This window comes from Musca domestica, unplaced genomic scaffold (genome assembly GCF_030504385.1).
Source record: "Musca domestica strain aabys unplaced genomic scaffold, Musca_domestica.polishedcontigs.V.1.1 17, whole genome shotgun sequence".
NCBI lineage: Eukaryota > Metazoa > Arthropoda > Insecta > Diptera > Muscidae > Musca > Musca domestica.
The window spans coordinates 3,870,296-3,882,675 of NW_026712230.1; the positions used below are offsets into that span (position 1 = coordinate 3,870,296).

At 34.2% G+C, this 12,380-nt stretch overlaps 1 protein-coding gene across 4 annotated transcripts in view; it reads left to right on the forward strand.

Moving 5' to 3' along the window:
• The window catches only part of LOC101901305 (uncharacterized), a 105,801-nt gene that overhangs the window by 37,504 nt on the left and 55,917 nt on the right, over positions 1–12,380 (forward strand). For all 4 annotated transcript variants that reach the window (XM_020036361.2, XM_020036362.2, XM_020036363.2 and 1 more), the window contains exon 3: positions 3,357–3,698. In XM_020036361.2, the coding sequence (XP_019891920.2) occupies positions 3,518–3,698 (181 nt within the window). In that variant the 5' untranslated portion in view covers positions 3,357–3,517. The remainder of the gene's footprint in view (positions 1–3,356; positions 3,699–12,380) is intronic.

Consider the following 12,380-nt stretch of genomic DNA (forward strand, 5'->3'; position numbering starts at 1 on the left):
GCGTGTCCACACCAATAAGTGGACCTATACTGAACATATTTGTAAATGGGGAATATGACCTACCCATAGCTCTCACTATAAGATATGGTTGGAAATTGTGGCTGAAATATTAAAAAAAAAAAAAACGAAAAATTCAATAATTCAAATATACGGTAATAAGGAGGTATATAAATATAGACTAACACAGCCTATTTTTAACAACAATTATCCTTGAAGTACATCAAACGTTTGTATCAATTTTTATTTATTCTTATTAAATATTATAACTTCTATCTTGATTTCAACTGACGGATCAGGAGAGAGACGAAAGGAAATTGTTAGATCGATATAGAACTGTATTCTGAACATGAATATAAACATTACAGGGTGAGATGAAACAAAACAATAAAATTAAAAAAATGTAAATATTATAGTGTTTCACTTTGTTGCAGTTTTTTATATCACCTTGTGTAGAGTCCAATATAATTATATTAAGATATTGGAAAGGGGAATGACAAAGTTAATAATATACCCTGAGATAATAATATCATTTTTAAGTGGTCACTGGCTATTTTTCAGTAGTAGCCAGACGTTTTACTAAGCTGAGGACAAATCCCTCTTGTTGTTTTTTAAAATCGCATGCATTTCAAAACTTTTAACCATTAATCAGACTTACAATAAAGTTTAAAAATACTTGAATGTGGTTTTGAAAGATTTTTTTTATTTTAAAAAAAAATATGTATTTTTTATGGCATACTTTATGACATAATTCTGCAAAATTATTGTGAGAGAAATATAATTCAGTGCAAACAAAAGAACTGTTATTTTGATTTATGCAAGAACCAACATTTTAAATCAAAAATTATATCATCGGCTTAAATAGACCAATTGATTTAATTAGTTGAAGGGTATTTATTCCTTTTCGCCGAAAGGTTATTGCACCAAAAAGCAAATGGAAGATGTTTTCTTATCTTTTGATTTAATGCCTCTAAACATGTCAAAATATAGAATTAAGTGTTGTTTAGCAAACGTCAAAAACCACATTAATTCGTCTATCAAATAGCCACACATTCATCTAAGTCATTTATAATTAATTCAAGAGAAGAAACAAAAGACTTAAGAAACGAACTTTTTAAAGAAAAAAAAAACTACAATATTAAATCGCCTAATGTAGATAAATGTTAATTATATATCTAAAACGACTCGTTTAGGTTTATGCAGCAATAAAAAACATTTGATGATTTTTTAAAAAAAATTGCATTTCATTAATATTATAGAACACATTTCTTAGACTTTATTCAAATTAGTGTGGGTTGTTAGACAGGCGAATGTACTGTTTGCTAACCAAAGAGAAAGTTTGCAAAATACGCTACAAAAAACATTTGAATTGTTTTTGAAAATTTACATATGAATCTTTATCTTTTTAGAGAAAATATATTTGAATATTCGTGTATTGTTAGAGATTGCATAAACTTGATTCTATTTTAAACCGCTTTTGGTTCAATAAAATACCGAATTTTTGAATTGGTTACATCAGCATAGCGCACAATTCTCCATTTTTATTAAACAAGACATGAGATTTGTATTCGTCATTTAAAGATAAAAATTTGATTTAATTGATTTGAAAAAAATTGTTTGCCATTTTGACCTTGAAATATTATTAATAGGAAAGTCTTCACTGATATCATATAAATACTTGTGTAGCTGATAGTCTTGTAAAACTTTCAACTGTTTGGTATTTATGGACCGGACAAGTAGAGAAAGTTGGAAAAAATATTTATTTCTAAAATTTCTTTTGCAATTTTTTCCTGTTCATATGTTCCTACCAAGAAAATTTGCTTTTAAAAATCGAATTTTCAATTTTTAGATCGATATTTTTGTTGAATATTTCTGCTACCTTTGATGCTTCTGTTTTTTTTTTTATGTTCTGCCCATAAAAGAAAGCGTATGTCAAATTTATAACTATTATTTTGATTATTCCTATTATACCCGAAATATTCGTCGTTGAACCTGTTTGTAAGGTATATATTTATCATAAAAATATTTGTCTATTTAGTTACCACCCTCTATTGAATTTATCATGGACTTCACACTATTAAATATAAGATATTCACAAATATTTATATTGGGGAGGATTTTGCCCCAATTTCCAACCAAATCTACAGCCGAATAGAGTTACTTCCCAATGTAGGTTAATTTTCTGATAAAGACGTCATATAACGTCCTCCCGATCTTCGGTATTTTTGGAACTTTCAAAAATATTTAATAGAGACTTATTTTTCTTGGAATAGCACCAAAGAGCAGATTAACTTCTTTCAATATAAGTGTAGTTCCCATATAAAGGAATTTCTAAGACTTAAGGAAAGGACCTTAAATTTGGGGATAGCCCAACATGGTAGCCCGCTTGACTCAATCTCACGGTGCTCTAAACGCCAGATGAATAAAATGCGTTGACCTGCGCCCACACCGAAGTATGAGTACCAATTTTTTCATACGTATTTCGACATATGTCACCCCCTTGTTTAGGGAACGAGCCAATCTAAACACCGGCCTTTCTATAGGGCAGGCACCCAAATACACATTCAGCAGCATCGGATTGGCCCCTTCTATGCAAAAACCATTTAGGAAACCGTGACCTTTCAAATTAATCCCAAGGCTGAGTCGAAACCATTGATGACAAATGTCACATCCGGAATAAAAGCGAACGTGACTCTCTTTCATTTGGTCTCTCATTCCATCTATTTGGCCAACCAAACACTCTGGAAAAATAGCCTTATTCCTCCTTACGTCATGAGAAATACCCACCCAGTCATTCGCCCTCTTAATTTTAAATTTAGCTCGGGGACCCCTTCTAAAATGGTCAATTAATTTCGGAACATTTAGCTTGAAAAATATTTTTATTGTTTATGGGGCCTTCGCACAATGGTTTCGCAAGATATTTTTGGCTGTGTAAAGAGTCGATGTACCAATGCCTGTTAACTGAATATTTTTTTCAAATAATTTTTACAGCCTATCATTTTAAACATTGGAGCAGATTAGACTTACCGAACATTAGGATGTACCTCTACATTGGCGCTATGTTACTGAACATTTTCTGACTGTGGCTAAAATAATATGGCCCTTGACTTGATTTTAAGATGCATACAGCCGGACATAGCTAAATTGAACTAGACGTGATCATACACGATTATCTCGATAAGCAGTGCTGAATTTAAAATAACTCCCATCTTATGTATAGAAACAGCAGATGAACATTCTCATTCCTCTCCCTTTCCCCTTAATTAATTTGCTGTTTTCAATATATCATTCATATATTTATATAATTTTCTTGATTTTCTTTACTAATTAAATATTTTTTTTTCTATTTTTCATTTCAGAATGGATGGTGTGAATGAGATCAACATAAAATTACCAAATAGGTTGTTGATAATATCAATTGAAAATTATACTTAAAGAAATATTTATAACATCAACAATTAAGAACATTGCAGAACAATTAAAACATTCCATCTATCTGGCTCAAATATAAACACAGATCATGGGCCGGAAAGTTCAACCCAAAATTAGTAGTCTCACAACAACAACAACAAGTAAACAAATGCCGCTCAAAATGTTAAAACATCAGAAAAACAATAAAACTTTTGTTGCCATCAAGAGTTGGCAACTCTTCCACATTTCAATGCTGCTCACTGTTATTGCCCTGTTCGCAAGCAATGCTGGTAAGTGGAGTGAATTTGAAATGAATTCCAAATTAAAAAATGTTATCAAGTTTATATGCAACCCAAGCCAGCAGAATGCTAGCTGGCTTTATTGTTATTTTAATTGTTATTGTAAAATATTTCTTATCTTGGCAAAGTTTTTGATGATGGCAACCTGCTTTCTGTCCCCAGAATTTATGCATTTGGGTTCATTTTTCGAAATTGCTCTGAGAAAGTTTAGTTATTTGCATTCATACAAGGAAGGAATGAAGTATTTGTCAGATAAGACTGTAAACACATTTGTAGTGTATGTATGTCAAACTTGTCAACGATGAGAGAGGTTTGGCAGTAACCGATGTTTTGTTTTGAAGGGGTTAATAAATTTTAACTGTTCTTGTTTTGGATTGTGGTAATGTTTGCTAAATTAAAATTCACACGAAAAAGTAACAAACAAAGTCCACAGGCAATTGTGTTCTTTATTCAAGTTTAGTTTTGTTAGTGTTTAATACTAAGATCAGATAATATGCTTTCATTAAAAAAACAAGGTATCCTATTACTAATGTTAATCGTCAGATATTAGCAACACCGCGCAATTTTTCTGTGTATTTTTTATTCGCTCTGTCGCATGGCCTTAGAAGGCATACATCCTTTGAAACGTCCAGCCAAAATGACTGTTTGGCTGGCCGGCTGGAAATCTCTATAACCCTCGAAGGGAGAATTAGGCTCAAAGTAAGCACATCCTTATATTTATACCCTCTGCCATATGGCTAGAGAGGGTATATATCATTTGATACGGTCAAAAGCGTCCCTAGGTCTCTTTGGATCAAATCCGTTTTAGGACATTTGGAGTCGATTTAGCGATATCCGTACGTCCGTCCGTCTGTCTGGCTGGTGCGCAAGATAACTCTTGAAGGGAGTATCCGATTTTGTCCAAAATTGGTACATCGTAATATTATTATCAAACTTAGATCCTTCTGGTATCTCCCCCCCAAAAGGTCGAAATTATAAAAAAAAAAAACAAATCATTTCACTGCACTGAAAGAGAAAGGATAATCCGATTTTGCTCCAACTTTGCAAATCCTAGTATTTGCATCAGCGCAAAAAATGGACAATGTCGGTCCGCTCCATCAAGTACCTCCCCCACAAAGGGTTAACATTTTGAATAATTATAACTCTTATAAAATGTGATGTAAGAGCCCGATTGTTTTCAAATTTCACACATGGTAATATTTTTATTAACCCAAGCTCTGGTGATAAGATGGAATATATCGGTCCACTCCTTCTGGTACCTCCCCCACAAAGGGTCGAAGTTTTGAATATCAATGAAGCTCATAAAACATCCGATTCCATTCAGACTCCTTCTGGTACCTCCTCCACAAAGGGTCGAAATTTTGAATATCAATGAAGCTCATAAAACATCCGATTCCATTCAGACATGGCACATCTGAATATTTCCCTCAACACAGGATCTGTTATTAAGATGGTAGAGATCGGACCATTCCTTCTGGTACCTTCCTCACAAATGGTCAAAGTTTTGAATAACCAAAACGATTATAACTTCCGAAAATGCATCCGGTTTTCTTCATATTTCACACATCTTTTTATTTACTTACTTAAGACCTGCTGTGAATATGGGAGGTACATCCCCTACAAAGCGTCAAAATTTTAAATATCAATGAATTAACATCCGATTCCATTCAGACTTAGTACATCTCAATATTTTCTTTAATATAAGATCTGTTATAAAGATGGTAAAATCGGACCATTTCTTCTGGTAACTCTCCCACATAGGGCTTAATATTTTGAAAAACAAAACGCGAAATAAGCATCCGACTCTCTTCAAATTTCACACATACCAACATTTGTGCTCAAGATCTCTTGTGAAGATGATACATATGTATCTTCGAACCCCTGGTACTTCACCCACAAAGGGTCACAATTCTCAATACTTTTATCTACCATAACATGCTAAACAAATCAGCGATTTTTACAACTTGCTATATCTAAATATATCTCACAACCGGAAACCTGAGATAAATATGGAATTAATGATTTCGCATAAAATTGGATATAAATGTTCGACTTTCTCGTAATTTTGCCCATACCAATATTTTTATTTGTATTAGATGAGGTATAAAAATGGAATATTTGGCAACTCACGTACATCTCAACATTCATTAAAAATAATCACACATCTCATATAAAATGAAGGAAGTTGTTGATATAGTCCGAAACTGGTACGTCGCAATATTTATATCATATATTTATATCATTCCTTCGGAACCTACTCCCTAGAGGGTCAATAGTTTGAATAATCATAACACAAGCCAATATATATTTTATAATCAAACATTGGCTGAGGGTATACATCTGTCGGCAACCCTGACTGATACTTTTTAACTTTATTATGTAACATAGATCAAGTTCGAAGATGGACATCATCGACCACTCGCTCCCCTTCTGGCAAAAATTTCCAAAATTATAAAAATTAAGTACTTCATAGATTTGCATGTGTAGTTGTTGTTTTTGACAACGTTAATCAATGAGGGCTACACAAGAATACAAAATTCCATACAAAATGCAAATTGAAATGACAATAGTACAGCAGTGTGTGTGTTTGGGTACGGGTATAACCCACATTTGATTGGATGTCTACAACTTCAATTCGAGAAAATTGAGAGCGAGTACGTGAGGTGCTCGATGATGGTTATTTTTGGCATGTGAAATGTTTTCACAAAACATACCTGGCCGCCCAACTACATGACTCACTGACATCATCATCTGCTGACTTTTGAATTGTGCTATTGTGAGGATTGTAAAATTTCTATCAAAAATTTAGATTTTTTGTTTGGTATGTAAATATAAATATGTATCTATCCATCTATGTTGTATGCCATCATAACTTATTCCATGGCCCAACCCTGTTTTTCGCTTTGATGATGAATTTATTAATTTCGTTTATTGTTAACGGATTTCGTAACTTCGTTAATTCCCGCTCACGATGGGTGATTGTGCTATTATTAATCACAATAAAAAAAAGAAATAATGAAGATAATGCCAAAAGATTTCAAACTGATAATATTTTGCAAATTAACTGAGTTTTTATGTATGCGAATGTGTGTTTGTATGCAAAATTGTTTACAAAAATTTTAAAATAGTCGTCATTAAATTTTTAATAAATTATTTACAATTGTGCGGAAAAGAGTGTTGTAAAAAATTGGGGAAATGTGGTGTTTTATAAATCTAACAACTTGCCGGAATTAAACGCTTGGTTTCGTCAAACTATTTCGCTGAAGCTCTGATTTAATGCATCGTTGATCTTGACGCATAGATTATATAAGATTGCCTGAAGGTGGTAGTGATATTTGGATGTATACCACTACAGCCGGAAGGAAAAACCTAAAGAAAGAAACAGCTCGTCGACATGAGGAGATCGATGCATATCGATATCGTGGGTCTAGGACCAATATTTCCAAGTGTTACGAACTTTTTGGCCCAATCAAAATTAAAAAAAAAAAAAAAAAAACAGCAAATAGTGCTGTAGGGTATAAAAATCTATTGATATTGAGGCAATAGCTTCCATATAACAGCACCGTACTGATTTTGGAAATATCTATTGTAAGAATTGTTTCTTGAAAAAAACTTCAATCATAAGCCAATGATCGGTCCATCCCGATTTGAGGTATTATATTAAAATATTTTTACTTTTATTAAGAGGTTTTTCCAAAATTCAAACTATGAAGAAGTACTAAAAGTTAAAAAAAAAATATAAATGCTGTGTGTTGGTACAATTATATGTTTATACCCTACAACACTATGTGTTGAGGGTATTATAAGTTTGATTGGCCCAAAAATTATGTAACACCTCGAAATATTGATTTCCCATATAGGAAAGTATATATGGATCTTCCTTGCTCGCCGAGCTGAGTCGATCTAGCTATGTATGTCCGTCCGTCCGTCTGTCCGTCTGTCCGTCTGTCCATGTTAATTTGTAATCACTCTACAGGTCGCAATTATGACCCGATCTTCACGAAATTTAGAATGGAGGTGGGACTGAGGTCAGAATAGAACCCTATTTCTTTTGAAGATGATCGCCAAATGTTTAGGGGTTGAAATGGACCAAATACTGAAAAAATGTCGGATTTTGCAGAAGCTATACAGGTCGCCATTATAGACCAATTGACGCGGAATTTCGCATGTAGCTGGAGTTTAGGGAGGGGAAGAAGCCTACCAATTTGGGTGGTCTTCGGATAATATTTAGCGGGTAAAATAGACCATATCTTTTGTGTTGAAAAAATTCAAAATTTTTCATTAAACCGCGAATATTTTAAATCCCGGCGAAATCACAAAGCCATGACAAGGTTACTTCTGATCTTTACATTCATGTTAACATCCAACAAAACGGATATATAGCAAAATATGTGCGATATATATGTTTATCAAAGAAGATATGCTTGAAAAATCTCTTATATGTCGAGAACGGCTGAACTGATTTCGACAGTTCTCATTAATTCAGAATGGCCTTTTGGCAGGAAAGAAAAAACGTCTAAAAAAATCTCATAAAAATATCTCTCTAAAGATGAAAATATTGATTTTTTAAAATTTTCTCATATTTTTTCAATTTTGTCATATTTTTGGCATATTTTCATTTTGAATTAAACATTTGGTAATATTTCTACAGCTAACAAAACTAAGTAGTTAGGATATCAGGATATCATATACAGATCGCATTTATGGCTCGATCCTTACGAAATTTTGCATGGAGATAAGATGAGGGTCAGAATAGAAACCTACTCTTTTTGGAGACGATCGCCATATATTTAGGGGTTGAAATGGACCAAAAAACTGCAAAATTGTCTGCAGGTCGTAATTATCGCCCAATCCTCACGCACATTTGAATGGGGGTTACCGGACATTTCAAAAGCCAAGCAGTTTTGGATGGCCATCCAAAAATATTCAATGTGTGAAGGAGTTTGCCAACTTTTGTAGACAAAATACGAAAATGTCCATTCCAGTGACTTTTTGGAGAATTCACAAATACAGGAAAGACGCACTTCTGACTATTTCGTTAACGCTGATTTCGTTCAGTCAAAAACCAATAATAAATGTTAATCTTTTGCCACTTCTGAGATATTATAGGTCTTTGGGAAATATTGGTTCCAGATCAAGGAAGACCATTTCAGTGCAACATCTACCAATAAATTGGAAATGAGCAAATTATTTTAAGTTGCTATTATTCGAAAACTAGAGAACGAAACCTGATGGTTTTCTTTTATTATTTGTCACAATATCTTGTGGAATTCTTTCGAGTATCTCGCCTATATAAACTGTATCGTTTATTATAGTGTTGTAGGGTATTCAACGGTCGGCCCCGCTCGACTGTAGCCTTTGCTTACTTGTTTAATTCTGAAATTTGAAATAGTAGTTACTCTTGGAGGTGGGGTCAGTATGAATCATGTTCCATTTAAGAATAAAATATATAAGCTTAAAATAATTCAGAAACTCAGAATTTTTAGATATGCGAACTAAAATCTGGTTTGTGATGATAGCAAATCAGCCGCGATGGGAGTCGGATGATCTTCTAGGATTGGATTCACTCTGTATTCCTCCATAACTTCAGTGACCGCGTCACATCAGATATTTTGTGAATAAACAAGTAAAAAAGCAGTAAGTTTGGCCGGGCCGAACTTTGAATATCCTCCACCATTTGGAAGAATTTAAAACCTTTCAAAACAAAAAAAAAAAATTAAAATAAAATCAGTTAGAAATTCTGTTGAAATCTCAAAAATACCGAATATAAAACGGCTACATACATTGGGGTCTATACAAAGGGGTGAAGCTGCAGAGGCAACTTTTGCCATAAGCCATTACAATATTCAAATACGAAACTTGAAAAGAATATGGTAAATAATGAAGCTAAAATCATCAAAATACGAATATAGGGAGGTTCCGTTATATCGGAGCTATCCGAAGACCTGTACCTGCATAGACAATTTTCTGTCAGAGGCTGTAGCATCCATTACGAACTTCAAAAAATTTCGGTGAGTATTGTACCTAAAATCGTCAAAATACCGAATATAGGGAGGTACTGACATATAGGGCCTATACGAAGACCTGGACCTGCATAGAAAATTTTGTGTCACAGACTGTAGTTCCAATTAGGAACTCTAAATACGTAATTTGAAACTAGTCCGGTGAATAATGACGATAAGATCATCAAAATACTGAATATTGTCATAGGGGGGCTTCTATCTTAATTCGTTCGAAAAATAGCGCGATTACAACAGACAGACAGACGGATATCGCTAAATTGACTTAGAATTTTACGCTGATCAAGAATGGCCGGTAAATAATGTAGCTAAAATCATCAAAATACGAATATAGGTAGGTACCGAAGACATTTGGCTATACGAGGACATGGACCTGCATAAACAATATTCTGTGTCAGGATGTAGTACCTATTATGAACTTCAAATACGAAATTTCAAACAATTAGTACCATTGAAAAATGTGGCTAAAACCATGAAAATACCGAATATCGGGGGTACCTTTATATGCCGGCTATAAGATATCGTGTGCCTATAGAGATATTTCTCTTCCAGGGAGTAAAGTACTTAAAAGGAACTCTTTAGTGGATTTTCAGACAATTCCATTGAAAATTTTGGCTACAATCATCAAAATATCGAATCCATCCAGCGCAATTCCCCATCATTACATAGGATTGAATGCCATAATTCATAAAGGGCATTTAAATTACCTTTCCCCAAATGGTTATTGCTTTCCAAAAGTGAACTTATGTTGGGAATATATTTAACGTCTGAATGTTCATGTTTAGCACCTCTACCTTGGCGTTCCATACTTGGCCGCTACCCCCATACATTTTACGTATGGCCACTAGATTCAGGTGAGATACGTCTGTATTGGACAGAATGGTGCAATAGGAGTGCTTGTATAAGTTTGATACGTTCCACCTCAACTTTCCGAGTCCAGTCAATCATGGATTCTGATTGACACCACGGGCATCTCTTCGGCAACTTCCCTCGGAGAAGACGGATGGTGGTTGTTGAGTTTGCTTTCCTTGCTTTACCTTTCTCTTATTGGAACATTTAGTTGTAGTAGTAATCGAAAAAGATCCTCGGCGATCGCAGCGATCCTCTGTAATTGCATGAACCTCGACGTTCACAGAGGATAGCGGCGTTCGCCGAGTTTCTTTGTCGATTACTTCTACAACTAAATGTTCCAATAAGAGAAAGGAAAGCAAACTCAACAACCACCGTCCGTTGGCATCTGCACTCTACGGTCTCCTCCGAGGGAAGTTGCTGAGGAGATGCCCGTGGTGTCAATCAGCATCCATGATTGACTGGACTCGGGAAGTTGAGGTGGATCGCATCAAACTTATACAGTGCTAATGCTTTATCTCAGCATCTGGTGAGATTCTTTCTCAGTACGATGTATCTATCACAACTATGAAGTATGCGGGTATTATTTAACTTCGTATCTGGGATCGCAGTTACAATAATGATCTTCCGACTCATAAACTTTGCCTTGACAATCTCAGTTAAAGATGCTTTATTTAGAATTACAACACCAACGCTAGATGTCAAATGCTACATAGACTACTGTTATAGAGATTGCGGGGGATCTCGTACTGCGACGACGATGCAGACGAGGGCGACGAGAATAATGACTCACTGGGATCTAGCAATGTTGTCACGACCATCGCGGCATTAAATAAAATGTGGTTCTTACAATTGCAGCTAAAATAAAATTTTGACACCAAGTTTAACCGCATCTGTCTAAAGCACACTAAAATTTATTTTAGTCAATTCAGGGATAAATTCCCTACTTTTTTTCCTGATAAATTATTGCACATGTCTTCCGAAAATTATTTTTAAGTTTCTATTATGTTTACGAATATATCTGAGACAAAAGAAGAAAATATCACTTTTAAATTGGTGTCACAAAATGTGATATATAACTAAATCCATACAGATGTGCCACTTTTAGGCCCACATTTTTTTCAATAACATAGAAATATATTTAAATGTTCAAAACATAGTTATCCCATTCAGTCCCACTATGAATTCTTTCAGCACTCATTATAAATTCCACACTTCGTAAGAATCAATTTTTCATAAATCTTCAACAATAAACCTTTTAACAGTTATTCTATTGTTTTCTTTACAAGAATTCCACTGAATGCACACACACACTCATATATCCCCATACTTACATCCATATTTCCACATACATGGTCATGTACATAAAAGGTCATAAATCAATAAAGAAAAGCCCACTGACATTCGTATGCCAACTGCTCTTTTGTCAGATCACATAAAGTAAGTCATTCGCGGGATGAAAGAAATGAAAGAAATTTCACTTTTTCTTCATTCATACGGCGAACAAAATGTTTGCCATACAAATAAGCCAGCCAACCAGTCAGTCGTATATTCCCCAATCATCAGTTGGTTTTTTTTTCTTTTTTTCGTGAACATCTTCTCCCCAAAATGAAGTTAATAAAGCAAGTGCAAGGCATAGAGAATTGTTACGAAAAGAAACGAGCGATACGAACGTGCCACTTGTATCTGTGGAATTTAATTTGAATCTTCTTCTTTTTTCTTGATCTTCATTCTTTAATTCATTCACGTGCTGTGTGAGAGTGTGTGTTTTAAGTTTTCATGTCAGCAGTGAAAAAGAATGAAG